The sequence below is a fragment of the Chiloscyllium plagiosum genome, unplaced genomic scaffold (assembly GCF_037043375.1).
Source record: "Chiloscyllium plagiosum isolate Xiang-an unplaced genomic scaffold, Cpla_swu_hap1 HiC_scaffold_19, whole genome shotgun sequence".
In the NCBI taxonomy this organism is placed as follows: Eukaryota; Metazoa; Chordata; class Chondrichthyes; order Orectolobiformes; family Hemiscylliidae; genus Chiloscyllium; species Chiloscyllium plagiosum.
This window is the reverse complement of record NW_028270157.1, coordinates 67,684,050-67,710,561: the sequence shown is the minus strand read 5'-3', so window position 1 is coordinate 67,710,561 and position 26,512 is coordinate 67,684,050. Positions and strand designations below refer to the sequence as shown.

The following is a 26,512-nucleotide window of genomic DNA, read 5'->3' as shown; positions in this document are numbered from 1 at the left end:
TCAGATTACAACAGGATCTTGATCAGATGGGCCAATGGGTTGAGGAGTGGCAGATGGAGTTTAATTCAGATAAATGTGAGGTGCTGCATTTTGAGGAAGCAAATCTTAGCAGGACTTATACACTTAATGGTATGGTCCGAGAGAGTGTTGCTGAACGAAGAGACCTTGGAGTGCAGGTTCATAGCTCCTTGAAAGTGGAGTCACAGGTAGATAGGATAGTGAAGAGGCGTTTGGTATGCTTTCCTTTATTGGTCAGAGTATTGAGCACAGGAGTTGGGAGGTCATGTTGCGGCTGTACAGGACATTGGCTAGGCCACTGTTGGAATATTGCATGCAATTCTGTTCTCCTTCCTTTCAGAAAGGTGTTGTGGAACTTGAAAGGGTTCAGAAAAGATTTACAAGGATGTTGCCAGGGTTTGGGGATTTGAACTATAGGGAGAGGCTGAAGAGGCTGGGGCTGTTTTCCCTGGAGCGTCGGAGGCTAAGGGGTGACCTTGTAGAGGTTTATAAATCATGAGAGTCATGGATAGGGTAAATAGACAAAGTCTTTTTCCTGGGGTGGGGTAGTCCATAACTAGAGAGCATAGGTTTCGGCTGAGAGGAGAAAAATATAGAAGAGACCTACGGGGCAATATTTTCACGCAGAGGGTGGTATATGTATGGAATGAACTGCCTGGGGAAGTGGTGGAGGCTGGTATAATTGCAACATTTAAAAGGTATCTGGATCAGTATATGAATAGGAAGGGTTTGGAGGGATATGAGCTAGGTGCTGGCAGGTGGGACCAAGATTGGGTTGGGATATCTGGTCGGCATGGACTGGTTGGACTGAAAGGTCTGTTTCCATGCCGTACATCTCTATGACTCTATTTCCAGGGTCTGTATGGTTCTGCCAGTTGACTGGTGTCACGATAGCCTAACTCCAATTTAATTGTGTAACAGCCATCATTTAAAACAGTAAACTCAAACAGGATGGCCCAAACATTTTTGACTTCAAGGCTCCCTTCAAATCCCAAGACCACGTATTGGTAAACCTCCTCCTCCCAGTAGAATTGAACATCAATAAAATCATAATAGGCATGGATCGGGTGAAATAGCCAAGCTCTTTTCCCCAGGGCAGGGAAAATCAAAACTAGAATTGTTTCCAAAATTAGGTTTATGAGAGGGGAAAGATTTAATAGTGACCAGAGGGATAACCTTTTCAGGCAGGGGGTGGTACGTGTATGGAAAGAGTTGCCAGAGGATATGCTGGAAGCTGGTACAATTACAACATTTAAAAGGCATCTGGATGGGTGGATGAAAAGGAAATGTTTGAGGGATATGGGCCAAATACTGGAAAATGGGACTAGGTTAATTTAGGCTATATGGTTGGCATGGATGGTTTGACTGAAAGGTCTGTTTCTGTGCTGTAATTCTAAGAGATTAGTCTGTACTTAAAGTTCTAGAATTACACAGGTTGGGGCCAATCCAAGTTAACTCTTTTAGCACAGCCAAAAGCAAAATAACTCCAAAGAAAATGACTCCAATATATATTCCCCACATTTAACAGCAGCCTACAAGCAACCAGATGCAAATTAAGCATTGAGCCAATATATCCTTCCTTAATGGATGGTGACAGTTCAAAATAGTGGCTCTGTGGTTGGCACCACAGCCTCATAACACCAGGGACCCAGGTTTGATTCCAGCCTTGGGCAACAGTCTATGTAGAGTTTGCACATTCTCCTCATGTCTGCGTGGGTTTCCTCTGGGTGCTCCAGTTTCCTCACGCAATCCAAACATTTGCAGGTTAGGTGAATTGGCCAAGCTAAATTGCCCATAGTGTTTAGGGATGTGTAGGTTAGGCAGGGGTAAATATAGCATAATAGGGTAGGAGAACAGGTCTGGACGGGTTACGCTTTGGAGGGTCCAGGTGGACTTGTTGGGCCAAAGGACCTGTTTCCACACTGTAGGCATTCTATTGAAGGTGTAAATAGAAGAAATAAAAGGAGATGGTGCTGGAGAAGCATGCTTCAACTGTTTTGTTTCACTTTTTGAAAAGGGAAGATGAAAGGGAGATTTGGGGATTGAGGTGTCTGATCAGTTTGAAAGATGCCAGTTGTTGTCCTGCACACTGATCACTAGGTGGCACAGAGCAACAATTCACAGTGTGGGGACACGGGGCTTAAGATAGATGAGCAAATTGGACAGGATTTCTTGTGAAAAGAGGGATTAATAATTGAAAGCACGCAAGTAAATCAGAGGGAATTAAAATGGTTCCAAAATAAAACAGAGGGAGATGCTGATAGTTTGATGGGAAAAGTGGGTTTTGTTTGGTATCTGCAGGTCGAGATATTGAAAGACTTGGTGAAAAGTTGTGAAGCAAATTCACAATTCAGAAGTGGTCCAACCACAACGAAACACAAGAAAACTATAGGAATCAGTACCTATTGAACACTTTGAAGAGTAGCACTTTCTACTAGGATGGCACAGTGGTTAGTGCCAGGGTTAACTCCACTCTCAGGCAACTGTCTGTGTGGAGTTTGCACATTCTCCCCTAGTCTGTATGGGTTTCCTCCGGGTGCTCCAGTTTCGTCCCGCTGTCCACAGATGTGCAGGTTAGGTGGGACTGTCTGTACTAAATTGCCCGGGGATGTGCAGGTGAGGTGAGTTAGCCAGGGGAAATGCAGGGTTACAGGGATATTGTAAGGGTGGGACTGGGTAGGATGTTCTTTGGAGGGGTGGTGTGGGACTCAATGGGCTGAATGGTCTCCATCTACTCTGTAGGGATTTTATGATAAACGTTATGTCACTGCCCAGTACCTCAAATGTCAAACAATTGAGATTTTGAGAAACCAGTTTGCAATTTATGGGTTGTTCAAGTAGTTAGTGTCAGATAATGGCTCATGATTCATATCAGAAGAATTTGAAATATTTAGGAGTAAAGATAGAATCGAGCACACTCTAATATCACCACTTGACCCAGCGTGGAATGGTGCTGCATGTTGAAATGCATAGATTGTGAATAAGTCTTTGCTGAAGTATTCACTCAGTGACAAGTTACAATCATGTGTATGGTTCTATTTGACTCAGGAAAGACAGTTCTGTGTTCTTCTTCAGAATAACCCCACAGTCTACATTTGATAGTGTTTAAGCATGTTCCCAGGGCAAGACATTAAACTTGAAGCTAATGGCAAAGTAAGAATAAAGCAAGACGAAGTGAAGATACATTCTAATACATCAGGCAGAAAACTTAAAGACAATTCAGTATTGATTAAAAGGCATGGTGGGAAGGCACTGTTGTAAAGATTCCAAGTTCATTCGTGTAGGGAGTGCATATTGCACAGAAGCTCAGTCAGTATTATATACATTTTTTTGCTTGAGGAGAAATCTGACATAGTGAGAGCCAGAGAAAGCGATAGTCCAAATTCTTCCCGCAGGCCAACATGGAAGTCTGGAATAAAGAGAAAGTTTAAAAACAAAACGAAGATTTGCCAGTCTTCCAGCCTGCACACTGGTAGGCTCCAGGAGCATCTGGATTAAGGCGGGTGAACTTGCAGCACGGGTTGGTACCTGGGATTTCGATGTTGTGGCCATTTCAGAGACATAGAGCAGGGACAGAAATGGTTATTGCAGGTTCTGTGGTTTAGATAGTTCAGTAAGAACAGAGAACATTATAAAAGATGGACGGGGAGGTGTGGCTTTGTTAGTCAAGGACAGTATTATGGTGGCAGAAAGGACGTTTGAGGACTTGTCTACTGAAGTAGTATGGGCTGAGGTTAGAAACAGGAAAGGAGAGGTTACCATGTTGGGAGTTTTCTATAGGCCTCCGAATAGTTCCTGAGATGTGGAGGAAAGGTTAGCATGGGGAGAGAGTGACAAGTAGTCGTTATGGGGGAATCTTTAACTTTCCAAATATTGATTGGGAATACCATAATTTAAGTATTTTAGGTGGGTCAGTTTTTGTCCAATGTGTGCAGGAGGGTTTTCCTGACAAAGTATGCAGATAGACCAACAAGGGCGAGGCCACATTAGATTAGACTGAGTAATAAACCAGGCCAGGTGTTAGATTTGGAGGTAGGTGAGCACTTTGGTGATAATGACCACAATTCGGTTATGTTTACTTTAGTGATGGAAAGGGATAGGTATATACCGCAGGGCAAGAGTTATAGCTGGGGGAAAGGCAATTATGATGCAACTAGGCAAGATTTAGGATGCATAGATTGGGGAACGAAACTGCATGGGATGGGCACAATTGAGATGTGGAGCTTATTCAAGGAACAGCTACTGCATGTACTTGTCAGGCAGGGAGGATGTGGTCGGGTGCGGGAGCCATGGTTTACTAAGGAAGTTGAATCTCTTGTCAAGAGGAAAAAGAAGGCTTATGTTAAGATGAAATGTGATGGCTCAGTTAGAGCGCTTGAGAGTTAGCCAGGAAAGACCTAAAGAGAGAGCTAAGAAGAGCCAGGAGGGGACATGAGAAGTCATTGGCAGATAGGATCAAAGAAAAGCTTTCTATGGGTATATGAAGAATAAAAGAATGACTAGAGTAAAATTAGGGCCAATCAAGCATATTAGTGGGAAGTTGTGTGTGGAGTCGGGGAGATAGGGGAACCGCTAAATGAATACTTTTCGTCTGTATTCACACCAGAAAAAGACAATGTGGTCAAGGAGAATACTGAGAAACAGACTACTAGACCAGATGGGATTGAAGTGCATAAGGAGGAGGTGTTAGCAATTCTGGAAAGTGTAAAAATAGATAAACCCCCTGGGCCAGATAGGATTTATCCTCGGATTCTCTGGGAAGCCAGGGAGGAGATTGCTGAGCCTTTGGCTTTGACCTTTATGTCATCATTGTCTACAAGAATAGTGCCAGAAGACTGTGGGAAAGCAAATGTTGTTCCCTTGTTCAAGAAGGAGAGGAGGGACAACCGTGGAAATTATAGACCTGTGAGCCTTAGTTCGGTTGTGGGTAAAGTGTTGGAAAGGGTTATAGGAGAGAGAATTTATAATCAACTGGAAAGGAATAAGTTGGTTCGGGATAGCCAACACGGTTTTGTGAAGAGTAGGTCGTGCCTCACAAACCTTATTGAATTCTTTGAGATGGTGACCAAACAGGTGGATGAGGGTAAAGCGATAGATGTGGTGTAGATGGATTTCAGTAAGGCATTTGATAAGGTTCCCCATGGTAGGCTATTGCACAAAATATGGGATGAGGGTAGTGGTTGATGGGAAATATTCATTCTGGAGTTCAGTTACTAGTGGGGTACTGCAAGTATCTGTTTTGGGTCCATTTGTAAATGATCTGGATGAGGGCATAGAAGGATGGGTTAGTAAATTTGCAGATGACACTAAGGTCAGTGGAGTTGTGGATAGTGACGAAGGATGTTGCAGGTTCCAGAGAGACATAGATGAGCTGCAGAGCTGGGCTGAGAGGTGGCAAATGGAGCTTAACGTGGAAAAGTGTGAGGTGATTCACTTTGGAAGGCACAACAGGAATGCAGAGTACTGGGTTAATGGTAAGATTCTTGGTAGTGTAGATGAGCAGAGAAATCTCGGTGTCCATGTATATAAATCCCTGAAAGTTGCCACCCAGGTTGATAGGGTTGTTAAGGAAGCATAAGGTGTATTAGCTTTTATTAATAGAGGGATTGAGTTCAGAACTATGAGATCATGCTGCAGCTGTACAAAACTCTGGTGCGGCTGCACTTGGAGTATTGTGTACAGTTCTGGTCACCACATTATACGAAAGATGTGGAAACTTTGGAAAGGGTTCAGAGGAGATTTACTCGGATGTTGCCTGGTATGGAAAGAAGTCTTACGAGGAAAGGCTGAGGGACTTGAGACTGTTTTTGTTACAGAGAAGAAGGTTGAGAGTTGACTTAACTGAGACATATAAGGTAATCAGAGGTTAGGTAGGTTGGACAGTGGGAGCTTTTTCCTCAGATAGTGATGGCTAGCATGAGGGGACATAGCTTTAAATTGAGGGGTGATCGATACAGCACAGATGCCAAAGATAGTTTCTTTACTCAGAGAGGGCGTGGAACCCACAGCCTGCAACAGTAGTAGACTCGCCAGCTTGAAGGGCATTTAAATGGTCATTGGATAGGCATATGGACAAGAATAGAGTAGTGTAGGATAGATGGTCTTCAGATTGTTTCCACAGATCGGTGCAACATCGAGAGCCGAAAGGCCTGTACTGCACTGTAATGTTCTGTGTTCAAAGTGAGAAAGGATTATTGATTGAGACAAATCAATCAAGGTTGAAGTTCAGATTTGATAATGTTGGAGATGGTCAGGGAGCAGAGTCAAGCTAATGGAAATGGAAGGAGATGAACAACCAGCACACGGCTTTTCTTGAGGAAAAGTCACAAACTGCTTGCAGCTGTGTGTCTGCCGCAGAGTGTCATCAGGTAAAGTGTACTATAGACCAAGCGATTGCAGGCAGGGTTCCCAGGGAGATGTTTGAAGGGCAGACATAATGTTGAGCAGGAGACAATTCAATCTGAACTGTTAGCAAGACATTAAAGAAAATATTTGTATGTGTATGGGTTTCAGCTTATCAAACAGTACAGGTGTTTGCACACAAAACCTGCATAGTCTGCAACAAAATGGTCCATTGACATTCAACGTGTGGACCTTACACACAGTCCCCTCATCCTCCTAATAGACGGTCAGTAGACAGTGGGGCTGTACCATTTGTGCTGTGGTGGAGGTTTCATGCCTGTTGCCTGCCTGCCTCTACATTTTAACCAGAAAAGAGAATGTGGCAATTAGCCTAACAACGGTATGGCCCTCCAGACCCTTTCTGGCCACTGCTGGTATTTCACCAGACCAGTGCCCTGCAAAAGACCTAACCTTAGCTTCTCATTCAGTTCCATTGGAAACCATTGTTGGGGACAATCTGCAGTGCCAGCAGTGACCACAGCTCCCAGTGGTGCTGTTGGCACTGGAGTTCTGCAGGCCCTCTGGTTGGCCAACAGCCTCCGGTGATAGGATATTCTCCCTCAGGGGATGAAAGCCAGTTGACAGCCTGATGGTTATAAAATCCAGTGAAATAGAGGTGGGTCAGTCCTGACGTTTCAGTAGTGGAAGTGGGTAGCAAGCTTTTCTGCAAAATCTTGACCAAACAGATTTACCACAAGGGATTAGCGATCACAATTTCTTTAGTAACAGAGTGGATGAGGGCTGGTTAAAATCCTTGTTTTAAGGGATGGATTGCTGGAGACTGCAAACCAGCCATGGTTCTTTGATTTTACAAGAGTACCTTTTGGAGAGTGAGCAAGTCTGGGACTTCTCACGTATTGTGTAGGCACGAGGGAATTTCGTCTTTAATCTGCTGTCAACAGAGATAGAAGGCAGACATATTCAAAATGTTGCTTTCATGTTTCCTTTCTGCTCCTCCCAGAGCATCTAAAGGTTAACGTCTCTGTTTCTTCCAGTTTCAGTCGACTGTCAGTTTGAATCGACTGGATGTACAAGATGTGCATTGTCAAGGGGTGGCACGGAAAGCTCCTCTCTGGCACCCAGTGTGCTTTCAGCTCATCCCTTGACATGGCAAATCAGCAGCGGCATCTTCTGGGGAAAGAAGTGCTCGGTTGATTAATTTAGTCTTGCCTTTAATTTGGCGAGATTATTGTGCAGCAATATTTACCACAGCGCAGAAATAGCCCTAAGCTCAGTTCTAATGTCACTGCTGCACCCAAGTTTCCACTAGCCGAGTTCACCTCTCCCCATCAACGTGCCCTTCCACTGTATCTTCCTTTATTCGTTGTTTAAGTGTAACTATGTGTTTTATCTATTAATTGTATCCTGTGACAGTGAGGATAGCCTCACAATTCATTAATCAATTCAGTAGTGGGAGCCTTCCACCTTGTCAGATGATGGTTTAATGTCTGATGTTCTGGTGTTGATATTCTCCCAGACACATGGAAACCTCTTCTCTATGCCTATCCCATCTCATCGTTTCACAGTCCTAAAGACCACGTTACAACTCAGTGGGGTAATATGCTGAAAATGAAACTGTGCAATTTTCAGGCATTACTACAGATGTGAACATCTAATGGAACGGCCAAAAATCACAGATTGCCTCTGACTGCGATATGGACAAAAGCAAAAGATATCAGGTTTCTTCATGAACAATATAAAAAAACGACTCACTGTAACACCTTTAATTTTAACAAGAACAGAACACATATTCACACATAAGCTCTGTCTTATACCGCCGCACACCCATTCTATCTCTCTCTCTCTCTCTCTCTCTTTGGCATACACACAGAACACAGAAAATAATAAATATTTATGGGTGGACAGGAAACATTAGGAGAAAGGGAGGACTGCAGATGCTGGAGATCAGAGTGAAAAGGTGTGATGCTGGAAAAGCACAGCCGGTCAGGCAGCATCCGAGGAGCAGGAGAGTTGACGTTTCAAGCATAAGCCCTTCATCAAGAATGTGACATACCTATGCTCAAAATGTAGACACTCCTGTTCCTCGGATGCTGCCTGACTGGCTGTGGTTATCCAGCACCACATGTTTTGACAGGAAACAATAGCCAAGTGAACACAGTTTTGTATCGCTGGTCTGAACTTTAAAACTAGACAGGCTGGTTTCTTAATCCTCATTTCTTTAATGTATATCACAATCCTATCCATATAACAATGGTCGGTCTTTAGTTCATTATTTGGTTGGATCTTTGTGGTTGTCTTTAGATTTTCAATTTATTCCTCAGTGACCTAGAATGTCAGTTTCTGATTTTTTGACAAAAAATTGTAGAGAATAACTTCAGAAAAAAAAAGGAGAGAACATTGATGCAGCTAGCTCAGAGGTTTTGTGCTTCTCTATTTGTATTTACACCTGAAAGAGCCTGTTTGTCCGTACTCCAAAAAGCAACATCGTCACTGATGTCAGTTAGCTTCCCTTGTTTTTTCCGAAGCTGCACACAACTTCTCTGTACAATCTTCCTTTTTAAAAATAGTGTCCATTTTCATTTTTTCACAAAGACTTTTTTTAAAATGGGATTTATTGTAACCTCCATCTCCTTTTCAGTTCAATATGTGTAAAAATGAGCCCTAGTGCTTATCACCTGACCTGGTTCCTTTGCTCCCCTGGCTTTTATTCAACAAGAGCATTGCAGCCACTGTTAACAGAGCACAGTACAGGCCCTTTAGCCCTTGATGTTGTGCCGACCCTGTATCCTACTCTAAGATAAAATTAACCTACACTCCCTGCATTTTACCCATCATCCATGTGCCTATCCAAGAGTCGCTTAAATGTCCATAATGTATCTGACTCTATTACCACTGCTGGCAGTGCATTAGATGCACCCACCTCCCTCTGTGTAAAGAACCTACCTCTGACATCTACCCTAAGCCTCCCTCCGATCACCTTAAAATTATGCCCCCTTATGATAGCCATTTCTGCCCTGGGAAAAAGCCTCTGGCTATCCACTCTATCTATGCCTCTCAACATCTTGTACACCTCTATCAAGACACCTCTTATCCTCCTTCGCTCCAATGAGTTGACAACCAGGCTCTTAAATTCTCTTTTCCCATTTAGGGAGGCTGGAAGGATGTGTTTTCATCTCGATGAGCTTAAAATAAAAGCCTTTTCCAAACTGGATGAGCTTAAAATAAAAGCCTTTTCCAAACAAGCTTCAGTATCATAGGGTCGTACAGCTTAGAAACTGACCTTTCAACCCACCTTGTTTATGTCAACCAACGAATACCAAACTACCCAGATCCCCTTTACCAGCACTTGGTCCACAGCCTACTATACCCTGGAAGTTTAAGTGCTCATCCAGATGCTTCTTAAATCTTGCAAGAGTACCTGCCTCGACCACCCTCTCACGGAGCATGTTCGATATTTCTACCATCCTCTGCGTGAAAACATTTTTCTCAGATCTCCTCTGTACCTCACCTTAAAACCTCTGCCCTCTGGTCTTAGACATGTCTTGTACAAATAAATTTCTAGTTTGTTAAAGCCTGCCTGCTAGGCCTCTAATGATGGCATTCTTTAAGTGAGCCACAACTAGCAAAGAATAAATTGGAACCATAGTTTCTGTTTAACACAGGATCAAAAGAAAGATTCTCCGCTCCCTGGCTTAGGCGGGGACAAACCCCTCTTCCTGCAGAGCCTTTGTGGGGACGGTTGTGGAAATTATACGCCAGACCTCAAAGACCTTCCTCACTCTGTTATTACTCAGAAACTACTGACATTGGTGACTTGCAAACATCCAAAACCATTCCCATGCAGGGATCTCTCAACTACGTCTGTGAATGAAGCGCATTAATCTCTATAAGACCCTCACTGAATAGTTGTACAGGTACCACGTGAAAAACTTTTCTATACTCTCTGCCTGTTCCCTCCTTTCCTGTAACTGCATTCTCTGGGTGTTGATCTGTCCTTCACCTAAGTCTATATGTTAGCAGGCCATTTGAATGTGGAAGGCATCACAGCTCAGTTCCCACATAACAGGCACATTAGAACGTAGAATAATATATGCCCTTTTGTCCTCGATGCTGTGCAGACCTTTTATCTTACTCTAAGGTAAAACAGTTTACTATCATCCATGTGCCTGTCCAAGTGTTGCTTAAATGTCCCTAATGTATCTGATTCTATTACCACTGCTGGCAGTGCATTCCACACACCCACCACTCTCTGTGTAAAGAACCTACCTCTGACATCTCCCCTAAACCTTCTTCCAATCACCTTAAAATTATGCCCCCTTGTGATCGCCATTTCCGCCCTGGGAAAATGTCTTTGACTATCCACTCTATCTATGTCTCACAACATCGTGTACACCTCCATCAAGTCACGTCTCATCCTCCTTCACTCCAATGAGAAAAGTCCTAGCTCCCTCAACCTTTCTTCATAAGACCTGCCCTCAAATCCAGGCAGCATCCTGGTAAATCTCCTCTGCACCCACCTCATCCTTCCTATGATGAGGCGAACACAACTGAACACAATATTCCAAGTGTGATCTAACCTGAGCTTTATAGAACTGCAGCATAACCTCAGGGCTTTTAAACTCAATTGCCTTGCTAATGAAAGCCAACACCACATACGCCTTCTTAACAACCCCATCAACTTGGGTGGCAACTTTGAGGGATCTATGGACATGGACCCCAAGACCCTTCTGTTCCTCCACACTGCCAAGAATCCTGCCTTTAACTTTACATTCTGCATTCAAATTCAACCTTCCAAAATGAATCACTTCACACTTTTCCAGGTTGAACTCCATCTGCCCCTTCTCAGCCCAGCTCTGCATCCTGTCAATATCCCGTTGCAACCTACAACAGCCCTCCACACCATCCACAAATCCACCAACCTTTATGTCATCGGCAAATTTACTAACCCACCCTTTGACTTCTTCATCCAAGTCATTTACAAAAATCACAAAGAGCAGAGGTCCCAGAACAGATCCACGTGGAATACCACTGGTCATTGAGCTCCAGGCTGAATACTTTCCATCAAATACAACCCTGTATCTTCTTTGGGCCAGCCAATTCTGTATCCAGACAGCCAAATTTCTCTGTATCCCATGCCTCCTTACTTTCTGAATGAGCCTAACATGGGGAACCTTATGAATGCCTTGCTAAAATCCATATGCACCACATCTACTACTGTACATTCACCAATATATTTTGTCACATTGTCAAAGAATTCAATAAGGTTTGTGATGCATGACCTGTCCTTCACAAAGCCATGCTGACTATCTCTAATCAAACTGTGGCTTTTCCAAATAATCATAAATCCTGTCTCTCAGAATCCTCTTCAATAATTTGCCCTCCACAGATATAAGACTGACTGGTCTGTAATTCCCAGAGTTATCTCTATTCCCTTTCTTGAACAAGGGAATAACATTTGCCACCCTCCAATCATCTGGTACTACTCCAGTGGACAGTGAGGACGCAAAGATAGAAACCTTGGGTATATCCCATCTGGCCCAGGGGACTCATCTATCCTCATGTTTTTCAAAATGTTTAGCACATCCTCCTCCATAACATCAACCTGTTTGAGCGTATCAGCCTGTTTCCCACTGTCCTCATAAACATCAAGGTCCCTCTCAGTAGTGAATACTGAAGCAAAGTATTCATTAAGGACCTCCCCTACCTCCTCCGGCTCCAGGCACAAGTTTCTTCTACTCTCCCTGATCGGCCCTACCCTCACTCTGGCCATCCTCTTGTTCCTCACATAATGGAGGGTTTTCCTTAATCCTTAAACCAAACAGAGATCAAGTCTAGTCTTATGTTGTTCTATTATTCACTGCATCCTTCACCAAAGCTTTTTCATGTCCCCTTCTAGCTCTCTTAAGTCCATTCTTCAGTTCCTTCCTGGCTACCTTGTAACCCTATAGGGCCCTGTCTGATCTTTGCCTCCTAAACCTTAAGTAAGCTTCCTTCTTCCTCTTGACCAGATGTTTCACATCTCTTGTCATCCAAGGTTCCTTCACCCTACCATCCCTTCTTTGCCTCAGTGGGTCAAACCTATCCAGCACTCGCAGCAAGTGCTCCCAAAACAACCTCCACATTTCTGCCTTGCATTTCCCTGAGAATATCTGTTCCTAATTTACACTCCACAGTTCCTGCCTAGTAGCATTATAATTCCACCTCCCACCACTTAAATACTTTACCATACCATCTACTCCTGTCCTTTTGCATGACAGTAGTATAGGTCGGGGAGTTGTGATGATTATCACCGAAATGCTCTCCCTCCGAAAGATCTGACACCTGACCTCGTTCGTTGCCAATCACCAAATCCAATATGGCCTCCCATCTAGTCAGACTATCTACACATTGAGTCAGGAATCCTTCCTGGGAACAGCTGACAAAACCTGCTCCATCCAAACTATTTGAACTAAGGAGACTGCAATCAATATCAGGGAAGTTGAAGTCACCCATGCCAACAACCCTGTTACTTCTGCACCTTTCCAAAATCTACCTCTCAATCTGCTCCTTTGCATTTGGGGAATCTATAAAAAAATGCCAATAAAGTGACTGCTTCTTTCCTGTTTCTGACTTCCATCCTGATTGGGAATGGGAGACGGGACAGTGGTCTGTATTACAGCTACCAGGAGCAGGAAAACCCAGCTGATCTTCCTCTCTCAGACTTCGTGATGCTGAGAGACATTGTTTGTATCTCATCTTGGTCTGATATTTGCAAACTGAGAACAGAACAGAGATCAAGTCTAGTCTTATGTAGTTTTATTACTCACTGCATTGACCTGCTGAACTGTTCGGAGAGCAAGCCCCTTATATGCCCTATCATTTATCACAATAACAGAAGTCACACTGGGGGGAACACTATCACAAGTTCCTATGGTATGTTTTCTTTTGTCTAAGAAGGCAGTTATGATCGTCACTCGCATAAGATTTGGGTCATCAAATGCTGTTTTGCTTCTTGAGTTATGTAGACATAAGTCAAGGCACAGCAGAAAATGAAACTGGCCTTGAGTTAGAGCCTTACCATATTTATTATGGTTGAGAATTTCTCCCAGCTTCTTGATGTAATGTGCAAATTGAGTTGTACTGAACTGAGGAAGCTGTACCATGAAGATTGTAAGCAGGATTACATCTGAGGGGAATTCATGAAGAATAAGTTGTCTGCTAAGTCCAGTTCCCGGATCTGCAACTCTTGATGTTAATCAAATTGCCGGCTTTTATTTTCTGTGAACAGAACAACTTACTTCCCCTTCAATTCTTTCACTGTTTGACTCAGATCCATTGAACTGAATGCATCAGTTTGGATTAATTATCATCTCTTGCTGTGGTACAATAGGAATTAGCAAAGCTCAAGAAGACTGTTGTCAGCTCTTGCAGCCTCTCCTCTTCGTCCAAGTGACTAATTATAGCTCCAGATTCCTTATTCAGAATAATGTCATTGCATTGGTGCACTACTTCTCTTCCTCCACAGCCCAAGGTATAATGTTTGTTCTTTACAGCTGCTGTGTGTCAAACCTGATGGATTTGCAGGCCCGTTCACCAGTATCATTCTCACCATTGGTATATTGCCACTGTTTAGTAATCTTGGCCAATATAACAATTTTGTACTAGCCTACCTTGAATGCCTACTGCCAGTCATCAGCTTAATACCTCAAATTATTTGTTACTTTGTGTTTTTCGGCAATCTGGTCAATATCTTTACAATCCTTTTCAATTTTGTAACCTCTATAACCCCAGAGAGCTTTGCTCTCTTTCTTCCTCCACACCATTGCAGTCGGGATCAGCCCCAGCAGAGATCCTACGCTGATTTTGCTCCAGAATGTCCCTAGGCTTTGCTTCCCCTGTTTCGGAAATCGATTTCAGAAGCATCCTGCCTAAGCTGCTCGTTCCAGTAACCGTCTCCCACGTGATGTTTTCACCAAAAGCTGTGCTGATATCTTAAGTAAGCAAACATCAAAACTCTCAGTCCTCAAGATGCATTATCTCCTGAAAGCAGCCGAAGATGGTCATCCAGCAAGTTGACCCTCTCATTAAATACTCTCACCGTTCTGTATCACTCCTTGAGATTCATCCTTCATTGTTGCTTTATTCAGTTTGTTCCCAATAACAGATGGCAGGCAAACCAGCTTTCCCCCTTCATTTTGTTCCAGATTAGGGTAATTTCTTTCAATACTTAGTCATGATAAGGTTTGTAAGAATGGTCCAACAGTATTCGAGAGAAGGTGCCTAATGTCACTAATGAATACACTTTGATCTGGATGAGGGCAACTGGCTAGGAGAAAGTGAGGATTGCAGGGCTTATGCTTGAAATGTCGATTCTCCTGCTCCTCGGATGCTACCTGACCAACTGTGCTTTTCCAGCACCACACTGTTGAGGGCAATTGGCTGCCATCTTTCTTTTCTTTATTGTTTACAATCACAACATCTCACCTTAAAGATTCCACTTCAATAGTAAACAGTTTCCTCTTTGGAAAGCAGACACTCTGTGTTAAATTTTAGCACTTCATGTTCGCTGGAAACTGGGATTACTTTTGACCAGGATTCTCTCCAAAGCATCTCACTGCCCGGTGCTCCAACAGATGAAGAAAGGATGTCAAAAGATGTGTCCCTTCCGTCAAAGAAAGGATTTGGAAATGACGTGACGCAGGAGGTGTGCTCCAAGGGCTCGTCAGAAATCTCCCACTCTTACCTCAAAGACCTGCTAGAGTATCTGAGGGGCAGCTCTTCGGCCATTGGCAAGGTGTGCTCACCTGATTCACTGCAGAGGAGGTCTGGATTCAGGAGGCTGTACATGTTGGCACTAACCTGTCATCAGACCCTGAACCAGTAGAAGCCGAAACATTCCACCGTTTGGACCAAACAAGCAGACACCTGATTGAGATTTATAAAATTCCCAAGGGCAGGAACAGGGTGAATAGAAACCGAAGCCAACTATAGTCAAAGGGTTAAGAACAAGGTCGGCGGGGGAATTGCAGTCAATGTTGAAAGGAAGGAGGCTTTGAGGAGATTTCAGGAAAACGTTTTTCACTTCGAGAGTGGTGGGGCCTAGAATCCATTTCCTGGTAAGATAGTTGAGGCTGGGAAGCTTTCCGCCACCTGGGAATAAGTCACAGCAGCCATTACTTGGGAATCAATTCTAGAGGAGCCTGGAGACAGATGACAGAAACACTGATGTTTCTCATTGGGGTCAGGATAGGAATCCCCAGAGTCGGGGTGGGGGTGAGAGGCCTCTGGAGGAGGACGCTAGAGGGCTTGAGAAGGAGTTGAAGCCCCACCCTCATCAAGACATTGACTTCTCAGCCAGAGGCAGTGGTGGATTTAGTCGCCAGGTTACCCACTGGGAACGCAGCTGACCGAGGAGGTACAGGTGGTGATGGAGCAAGTCTTAAATTTGCTACATAAGAGTCTCAATTGGTGCAAGGCTGGGAGAGCCTCCCAGGCTTCCCCTAGTGTCCCTTAATTTGGCATCATAGAATCTCTACAGTGTGGAAGCAGGCCATTTGGCCCATTGTCCCTTTGCAGAACATCCCACCCAGAACCACCCCCCTGTAACCTTGCGCTTCCCATGGCTGAACCACTTAGCCTGCACATCCCTGAACACTATGGGGAATTTCACATGGCCAATCCACTTAATGTGCACATCTTTGGACTGTGAGAGGAAACCAGAGCACCCAGAGGAAACCCACACAGACCCAGGGAGAATGTGCAAACTCCACACAGACAGTCAAACCTGGAATCAAACCCAGGTCCCTGTCGCTGTGAGGCAACAGTGCAGCCCCATCAGGCTACGGGAAGGCAGCAGGACAGAGGGAAAGTTTTTGTTGCAGGGAATTTTACAGCCACTCCCACCTTACCTACAAGCGAGTCCAAAACGGTCGGCCCTTGCTGTGCACAAATTGCTGTCACATTGACTGCAATTCAAATCCCACCCCATTGGCTGCAGGATGCAGGCAAGTGCATTAGGATATGGATTTGGCAAATGCTCCAAGTCACCCTTCAATTCTTTCTTTTGCTTTTACTGGAATGCTACTTGATGCAATCAAGAAATGCTTCAGGATATTTCGATACAGATTGTAAAATTCTATTGGAAGGTTATTGAGGTGTTCAAAACCAGGAAGGATCCAGTCAGATCAGACAGGGAGAAGTCGCTCCCATTGGTAGAATGTTTGGTAACCATTGCACAGAAACGTAAGGCAATGAGGCAACATGACGAAAATCTCATTGCACAGCAAGTGTTTAAGTCTCTGAGAAAGTGATGGAGGTGTAATAACTCTATAGAGGCTGGAACCCTGCTCACCAAGTCAATGAACAATCCTTGACTACAGTTTTTCCCAATTACAGTGCCAGGCGCCAGAGTTTATCTTTAGTTCATTCGTGGGATGAGGGCATCACTGGCTGGGCCAACATTTATCACTCATCCCTAATTACCCAGAGGGCAGTTTAAGAGTCAGCCACATTGCTGTGGGTCTAGAGTCACATGTAGTCCAGACCAGTTAAGGATGGCAGATTTCCTTCCCTAAAGGACCTTAGTGAACCGGATTTTTTTTTTGACAATTGACAATGGTTTCAGTCATCATTAGACTCTTAATTCCAGATTTTTTTATTAAATTCAAATTCCAGCATCTGCCATAGCAGAATTTGTATCCTGGATCCCCACAACATTACCTGGGTCTCTGGATCACAAGTCTAGTGATAATACCACTCAGCCTCCTCAGTATCTCTGACACTCACCCTTTCTACGTTGGTCAGGGCTCTCTGATTGGGGCTGTTAATCTGGTCATATTCTTGCTGACCTTGTTAGAAATGCTACCGGAGGAAGAGTCAGTCATGACTTTTAAAAGGAGATTGGTTAACTATCTGAGGGGAAAAATCGAAAGGGGAACAGGGCAAGGTGATGGAACAGGACTCGCTGAGTTGTTCCTGCAGAAAGATAGCACACACAGTTTGGGCTAAATGGCTTTTTTTCTGATTTACAGCTATTTTATGATTCGTCTTGGAATAATCAGATCGATACTGAGTTCTCAGCTGGGCCCAAGGCAGGACATGTGTTGCAACCAGTTTTCCTCCTTTAAAGATTTTCCAATAGAGGACTCTGAAAGTGTACACCATAGCGTAATGGGATTGATTGTAATTTAATACATTACAATGCGTACAGTGGGACAGAGCAGAAATTGGTTTCATGCAATGGATATCCGTACAGCACAATGGGAGCTAATTTAATCTGGAGGAATTCTATCGAATGGGGGCTAATAGGAACTGACTAGCTGTATTGAAGTTCAATGTAATAGCACGTAATTTTGGTTCTTTTGAATAGGGAAGACAAATTTAAGACTGACGTCAAGATTAATTGGTGCATTTCTATTTGATTATCTTCAACGATCAATAAGAAATTACAGTTCGCTGTTTAGACAACTTACTTGAGGCTCATCAATTCTGCAGGTTAAGTTAGAGGACAACACAAAGAAACTTGATGCTATACATAAGAGCTTGCTCAACAGCTGGATTCAGGGGTCAGGAAGGGTGATTCAATCCAGGACATTGGGCCTTACTTGAAAGAAAGCAATGAGAAGGGGTGCTGAGGATACCGCTCAGAAGGGGAGCACTAGAGAGAGACTTCCTATCCTGTACAATCTGTTCCCAGATGTGGAACTCTTCATTTTGTTTGTCAGGGGCAGCAGCTCTCAGATTTTTGTCCCTGGACTTTTCATGGTCTTTGCTTCAATGGAGAATGTCCTTCTGTCTCTCAGGCGTGATTTTGTTGCTGCTGGACAAATTGCGGAAAATGAAATGGGAACAGATGTGGCGTTTGACTGCGGAGCGGGAGCTGATGAACATGTTGTCCACTTCGCTGGCTGATCAGGTAGGCAAATGTGCTGCTAGGATATTCTCTCATGTTGTTGCAATGAACCTGTTTCACATGGTGGCAGTACAGAGAGATTTGGATGAGATAATCAATCCCCTCTTCACAGCATTTCGGAAAAGGGGGTACTTTGAGATGCTGGTTTTGACCACTTTGCAAGTTCTTATACCTTAGCTGAAATCTCAGAATGTACCTGTCTGGTGAGCTCACCCTCTCCCTTTACACAGATCTTTGATCTTCCCCCCACTTTTCATATTCTAGCACAAAGCCTTTGGACTGTCGATTGATCATAATACAGTGTAAATACACACACCCCTCAATATACACAGAAAGGCTACCCAAGGATCAACATACCCATGAAGTTGACCCCAGACACTCTCTTCTTACCCAGTTGACAGGTTCCACCGAATCGCATGGTCCAATGCCAATTTTGTGATCCATTGAGTAGTACTCAATTGCAGAGTTGGAAGGTCATGTTGTGGCTGTACAGGATATTGGTGAGGCTGCTTTTGGAATGCTGTGTTCACTTCTGGTCTCCCTACTTCAAGAAAGATGTTGTTAAACCTGACAGGGTTCAGAAAAGATTTACAAGGATGTTGCCAAGTTTGAGAAGTTGATTTGCTGGGGACATTTTCCATGGAGCTTTGAAGGATGAGGGGTGACCTTATAGAGGTTTATAAAATCATGGGGGGCATAGATAGAGTAAATAGACAAGGTCTTTTTTCCCAGGGTGGGGGAGTCCAAAATTCAAGGGCATTGGTTTAAGGTGAAAGGGAAAAGATGTAAAAAGGAACTAATGGCCAGCTTTTTCACACACAGGGTGCTGCATGTATGGAACGAGCTGCCAGAGGAAGTGGTAGAGGCTGGTACAATTACAACATTTCAAAGGTGTCTGGTAGATGAATAGGAAAGGTTAAGTGGGATATGGGGCAAATGCTGGCAAATTGGTTGAGATTAATTTAGAATATCTGGTTGGCATGGACAAGTTGGATCGTGTTTCCATGCTGTACATCTCTGACATCCGCAGATATATAAAAGGAAACTCCAAAAGTTAGCTCCAGTGCAGGATAGCTCTCATCAGGCAATATGTGTCAGTACCAATGGTGAGAGCAAACTCACCTAGGAAAGTTTTCTGCCTCCTTTTAGGGGTAGGATGAGAGAACCTTTAATTGAAGCCAAGACACTTTTGTTTAATTATCTATTATAGATATGATGCATTTTTGAACTTGTTGTTCGAAGACTTAGCCTCACTTGTATCCATTATGTCCAGAAAAGATGAAGGGTGAAGCTAGAAGCATACTGTTTTGCTGATTATTAAACTTGTCATGTAGGTATTGAGACAGGAGGGCATTTTCACTGAGCTATCAAATGGGGAACTGAGAGCAGTTGGGGGGCAGCATGGTGGCTCAGTGGTTAGCACTGCTGCCTCACAGCGCCATGGACCTGGGTTCGATTCCCACCTCAGGCGACTGTCTGCGTGGACTTTGCACATTCTCCCTGTGTCTGCGTGGGTTTACTTCAGGCACTCTGGTTTCCTCCTACATGCCAAAGATGTGCAGGTCAGGTGGATTGGCCAGGCTAAATTGCCATTGTGTTAGATACATTAGTCAGTGGTAAATATAGGGTAGGGGAATGGGTCTGGGAGGTTACTCTTTGGAGGGTTGGTGTGGACTTGTTGGGTCGAAGGGCCCATTTCCATACTGTAGGGAATCTAATCCAATCTAAATAAAACTGGTGAAATGCTGAATCCACACTAATATAACTCTCCACTAAATACCTCAGATGGTAGCTCTCTGCCTCAGGTCACAAGGCTCTGAGTCCAAATTCTATTCCAAGGCCTGAGCATAAGATCAGTACTGAGGGTGTGCTACACTGTCAGAAATGCCATCTTTCAAATGCAATGTTAAACTCTTACACTCAGGCAAATGGGCCTGAATGGAAGAGGTCTCTTGGCACTATCTTAAAGAAAATCAGGGGAGTCCTGGCCAATATTTATCCCTCCATTGGATTCACAAAACAGATTACCTGATCAACACATCGCTGTTTGTGAGAGTTTGCTGCTTACCAATGGGCTGCCACGTTTCTTCCATTACAAAAATAATTGCACTTCATTCGTTGACATCCAACCGTCCTATTTAATGCAAATCTTCCATTGGTCTGTCGTGAAAAGCAAAATCTGACAGGATGTAAACTCAGCATCAATCCCATCAGTTTCTTGTCAGCAAGTATCATCTAAAATCGCACATCATTCGATGCTAACGTCATTAAAGAGGATTAGATAATATTAGGAAAGGAAAAATAATGGCAAAGTTAACTGGGTCAATTGACCCAACCTCTCTAATTCTATAAAACATTAGGCTGAGCTGAGATAGTGTGGTCTTTTATATTCTGTCTGAGAAACTACAGTAAATGCAACTCCAGCTGAAGGTGAAGTACAAAGTGGAGTCCTTCCCCAACCTCACTCTGTCAGGCTTGGGGAGAGTTACACTAACATTGCGCCATTACACAGCAGAAGAGGATGATAGAACAATCAGCGTTTATTCACACTCAGTCAGCTTAACAGGGAGAAGCCACAGCTGAGAGTGGCTACATGGGGGTTCAGATTTATGATGGTGGTCAAGTCAGCAGCTTAGGATTTTTCTGTGTCGGGCCGGAGGAGGATGTGGCAGTTTTAAGTGGTTTCTTTTATTGCGAAGCTGTGCAGTCGTCCTGAAAATAAGCATGGTCTCCAGGTTTACAAATCACGAGAAGCTAGTGTACAGGTACAAAATGCAATCTCAGAGGCTAATGGGATATTAGAGTTTATCTCCAGAGTGAATGCGAAATGGAGGCAGTTCCAGTTCAGTTGTGGAGTCCTAGTCAGAGAGCAGTGGGAGAACTGTGTTCATTGGTGGATACTTTACAAAGGGCGTATTGGGGCCAGATTGCGAGATGAACATATTTGTTTGTAATCCCTTATGTTTATAAGGCTGAGAGTGGGGTGAGATCCAATGACTGTCTTGTTGTAAGATAAAGAGGAACCCAGGATTCATACTTGGCTAGTGATGGGGTTGGAGGGTGGGATTCAAAATCAAATTGGGAATATTCTTAAAGTTAGGAGTGAAATAAAAGAATACTTTTTTTTGGACAAGGGTTATTGGAAATCTGAAATTTTCTTTTCCAAGAAGCAATGACTGCTGGAGTTTTATTAAAATTTTCACAACCAAAGTTACCAGATGTTAATTCCTGAGGGGCTGAAACATATATGGGTTAATCGGGATTAGGGATGGATTATTCATTGTCTGATTGGATAGCAGTGCAGGTTTGAAGGGCTGAATGAACTAATCCAGGCCCTTTTTGTAATTAATGAACTTCCCTTTTCTTTATGATGGTCCACTTTCACATGTTACCGATGTTAGGAAAAAGCATCGTTTATCATAGAAGCCAGAAAAGTAAAGTTGTCCAATGAGAGGACTACAATTTGGCTACTGAGGAGAGTTACTCAATTTGAGGAATTTCATGACCCAGAAAACATACTTCAGCAGTTTTCAGTTCAGGTGCGCTGGCGTGGGAGAGAGTTGCACATAGAAGTAGATCATGGAGCGTAGGAGGTTTATAAAATGGTGAGGGGTATAGATAAGGTGAATAGCAGGTATCTTTTCCCTAAGGTGGGGAATTTCAAGATGAAGGAGCACAATTTTAAGGTGAGAGGCAAAAGATTTGAAAAAGACATGAGGGGTCTTTTGTTTTTTTACAGAGAAGGTGGTTCGCGTGTGGAATGAACTTCCAGAGGGAAATGGTGGATGTGGGTATGGTTACAATGTTTGAAAGATATTTAGATAAGTACATGAATAAGAAAGATTGGTGGGTGGGGATATGGATCTACAACAGGGAAGTGGGACTAGTTTAATTTGGGAATTTGAGATAATGGGCTGCATGGACCGGTTGGCCTGAAGGGTCTGTTTCTGTGGTTTATGACTCCCTGTGGCCCCAGGTTCTGTTTCTGTAAATTGTAAGATCTTTCTAGTCTTCTCCTTTCACGCCACCCCACTCCACCCGGCGCCATTATATCACTCTTATATAATTCTCATACCCATACTACTCCATAACCACTTACCCAGCGTCCATTGTTAGCAGGCCGCAGGAGTCATGTAGAAGTTAAAGAAATAAACTTTTTACAATCTAATACACCTTTCATTCCTGCACAGTTGATGGTGAAATAAAATCTGTCATGTAAACAATTTGAAGCTTCTAAATCTTCTTAAGTGGTGAATAACAATACATTAAATCTACTAAAAACAAACAAACCTGTTCATGCCTCACGTCAAACACAGTTAATCCTTTAATAGCCTCTTCAAACTGTAAATCAAATGGCTAATTCTGAACACCAGTGGAGATTATAGTCACTTTTGCAATTTAGCCAGGTATTCTTGATGACATAGTAGCCTTCAGAAAAGGCCCCTAACGACCTCGATGTCAAATATGTAGGTCTTTTGTGAGATTTTTAAAATCTAAACTAAATCAGATGGGCTATGAATCAAAGCAGACCAGTACAGGGCTTTTCTTTAACATTCACTGACTTCTTTTAAAATGTTTGAAGAGTGGAGTTTTATAGAATATAAAACATTACAGGCCCTTCGGACTTGAATGTTGCGCTGATCTTTTATTCCTTATTTAAGATCAAACTGACCGACATACCCTGCTATCATCCATGTGCCTATCCAAGAGTCGTTTAAATGTCCCTAATGTATCTAACTCTACTACCACTGCTGGCAGTGCATTCCACACACTCACCACTCTCTGTGTAAACAACTGACCTCTGACATCTCCCCTAAACCTTCCTCCAATCACCTTAAAATTATGCCCCTTTGTGATAGCCATTTGTGCCCTGGGAAAAATTCTCTGACTATCCACTCTATCTATGTCTCTCATCATCTAGTATACCTCTGTCAAGTCACCTCTCAACCTTCTTTGCTCCAACTTCATTCCTTCAACTTTCTTCATAAGACATGTCCTCCAGTCCAGGCAGCATCCTGGTAAATCTCCTCTGCACCCCCTCTAAAGCTTCCACATCCTTTCGATAATGAGGCAACCAGAACTGAACATAATATTCCAAGTGTGATCTAACCTGGGCTTTATAGTGCTGCAGCATATCCTCACGGCTCTTAAACTCAATCCCCCTGCTAATGAAAGCCAGCACACCATACACCTTTTTAACAATCCTATCAACTTAGGTGGCAACTCTGAGGGAACTATGGAAGTGGACCCTAAGATCCCTCTGTTCCTCCACACTGCCAAGAGTCCTGCTTTGTCACATAAACAAACCTTATCTGCTGTCAGGGGTGTTTACATCTTCGATGCTGTAAGTTAAGAGGCTGAAAGGGGATCTATTTGAACTCAGCACTAAGTTCAAATGTCTGTGTTGAGTTTGGGTTTCTCAACTGTGCAATCACACCCTACCCACGTCCCCTATCAACAAAATTTACAAATTGTCAGAATAGAGGGCAGAACATCCGGGTCCTCATCTTTAAAGAACCACAGGAAATTCAGTGGAACTCCAAACCCGAGCGATAGTACCTGGCTAGTTGCCATAGTGCTGAAGGTTAACCATTGTTCCAAACTACTGAACCATGCCCCATTCACAGATTGAGAATGACTGATCTTACAAAATGGGTTAAAAATTGTTGTATATCCTCATGCCCTAAATCAATTTATGAAACACAAGGAAATTTGTTAATTAACAACACTGTCAGGGGAGACAATAGCCTCGTGCTATTATTGCTAGACTATTAATCCAGGGACCCGGGTAATGTTCTGAGAAGCCAGGTTCAAATCCCACCGTGGCAGATTATGAAATTTGAATTCAATAAACATCTGGAATTATGAGTTTAATGATGATTTGGAGGTGCCGGTGTTGGTCTGGGGTGTACAAAGTTAAAAATCACACAGGTTATAGTCCAACAGGTTTATTTGGAAGCATTAGTTTTCGGAGCGCTGCTCCTTCATCAGTTGATTGTGGAGAGTTGGATTTTTAACTGAGTTTAATGGTGACCACGAAACCATTGTTGATTGTCAGCAAATCCCATCTGGTTCACTTTAGGCAATGTTCTTCAGGGAAGGAAACGGCCATCCTTATCTGGATAATTAGGGATGGGTAATGAATGCTGACCTAGCCAGCAAAGCCCACATCCCTGTGAATGAATAAAAACATTCCATGCAGATTTCAAATGCCCTAAAATTTTGACATTGGCTGCATCTTCAATATTTGTCTACACTCACGTTCCTTCCTTAACCCCACTAAATCATGAAGTGTATTATTGCCCCCTGTGGCTGAGCAACTCCTCAGATAAAATCACCACTGCCTGTCAAGGAGCTCAGTTTAGATCCAAGTCAAGTTAAGAGCCCCAGTTTGAAATCATGGTGCGGTGGGAGGCATTGGCATAATGGTTACGTCATTGGTCTAGCCATCCAGAACCTTGGAGATGGGTTCAAGTCTCACCATGATAGATGGTAAAATTTAAATTCAATATAAAACTTAGTGTATTGCAAAAACTTATGTGGGTCACTAATGTTCTTTAGGGAAGAAAATCTGCCGCCCACAGCCAGCCTGGCCTCCATGTGCCTCCAGACCTACAGCAATGTGCGTGACTCCCACCTGCTCTCTGGGCTATGTGGGATGGCTGATAAATGCTGGCTGAGCCAGCAACGTCCACATCCAAAGGCCAACAATGGGTATTACTGTGGCTCAGTGGTCAGCACCGCATTCTCACAGCACCAGGGACCCAGGTTCAATTCCAGCTTCGGAGGGTCAGTGTGGACTTGTTGGGCTGATTGGCCTGTTTCCACATTGTAGGGATTCTGTGAACTTTTATAACATGAGTTTGAATCATGAAACTGCTTCCAGGGTCAATGAAAGCCACTGTGATCAGCACTTCGTCTGTAATACTGCCCATCTGCTAACTGATTATGTTGCAGCCACTTAGATCCTAATGCCTCTGATTACAGTTTCTCTTACTGCAGTTTCTTATGCAGCACTGTAAGTTTCATCTCAGTGTTTGAGTTGTTTAGAGCTAATACACTTGCCTCTAGTGGCTTATGTACCTTGATTCACTAAAAGACACATTGATATTTTACAGTTGCATGGGCACTTTCAATCATATTAGCATGAAGGGAAACAGTTTTTGTTCTTGATAGTGTGAACCATGTGTATAATAAAAATAATTCAAATGCTTGAATCGTTGCACATCGCAAGGTAATTGAGATTTATGAAGACAAGTCTGAACTATCAAGTTTGTTATCTCTCAGTCAAATATAAAACATCTTTGGCTCCCAATAATTAAGGGCTGCATGGTGGCTCTGGTTAGCACTGCTGCCTCACGGAGAAAGGGACCCGTGTTCGATTCCAGCCTCAGACAACTGTCTGTGTGGAGTTTGCACATTCTCCCCGTGTCTGCGTGGGTTTCCTCCGGGTGCTGCAGTTTCCTCCCACAGTCCAAAGATGTGCAGGTGAATTGGCCATGCTAAATTGCCTGTAGTGATCAGGAAGGTGCAGGCAAGGTGGAATAGCCATGGGAAACGTGGGGTTACAGGGTTAGGGTGGATCTGGGTGAGATGCTCTTCCAGGAGGGTCGGTGTGGATTTGACGGGCCAAATGGCATGCTTCAGCGTTGTAAGGATTCTATGATGATTCTAGAAATCAGAAGGCAGCCTCCAGGCAGTTTCAAACATTTCAGCTTGAAGAGCTAAGGGTCAACAAGCTGAGGCCACCCTGAGGTGCACGATTTGGAGTGTACCAGCCTGTTGTTATATGAGAAATGTATTCAAAGTTTGTGAGAAGATTTGTAGCTCGGGTGCTCGTTGTTGTGGTTCTGTTCGCCAAGCTGGGAATTTGTGTTGCAGACATTTCGTCCCCTGTCAAGGTGACATCCTCAGTGCTTGGGAACAGCCAGAGAATTCCTAGAGGCATGGCACTCATCCACAGATTCAATCAATAAGCACATCGATCTGGACCCAATATACTGGCCACTACAACTGACAGCTGGAACTGACAACCGGAAGTGGCAGATTTAAACCACTATAAATGCCGGAGGAAAGATCACCGAAGCGCTTCACAGGAGGCTCCCAAGCACTGAGGATGTCACCTAGACAGGGGACGAAACGTCTGCAACACAAATTCCCAGCTCGGCGAACAGAACCACAACAATGAGAAATGTATTCTGTAACCATTTATTTGTCCAAAACAGCTGTTCCTGTTGGTAT

At 43.5% G+C, this 26,512-nt stretch overlaps 1 protein-coding gene across 5 annotated transcripts in view; it reads left to right on the top strand.

Moving 5' to 3' along the window:
- LOC122559472 (xylosyl- and glucuronyltransferase LARGE1) overlaps window positions 1-26,512 on the top strand; it is a 513,835-nt gene that overhangs the window by 380,937 nt on the left and 106,386 nt on the right. For all 5 annotated transcript variants that reach the window (XM_087997513.1, XM_087997515.1, XM_087997511.1 and 2 more), the window contains one exon: window positions 18,162-18,274. In XM_087997513.1, coding sequence (XP_087853639.1) covers window positions 18,162-18,274 — 113 coding nt within the window. The remainder of the gene's footprint in view (window positions 1-18,161; window positions 18,275-26,512) is intronic.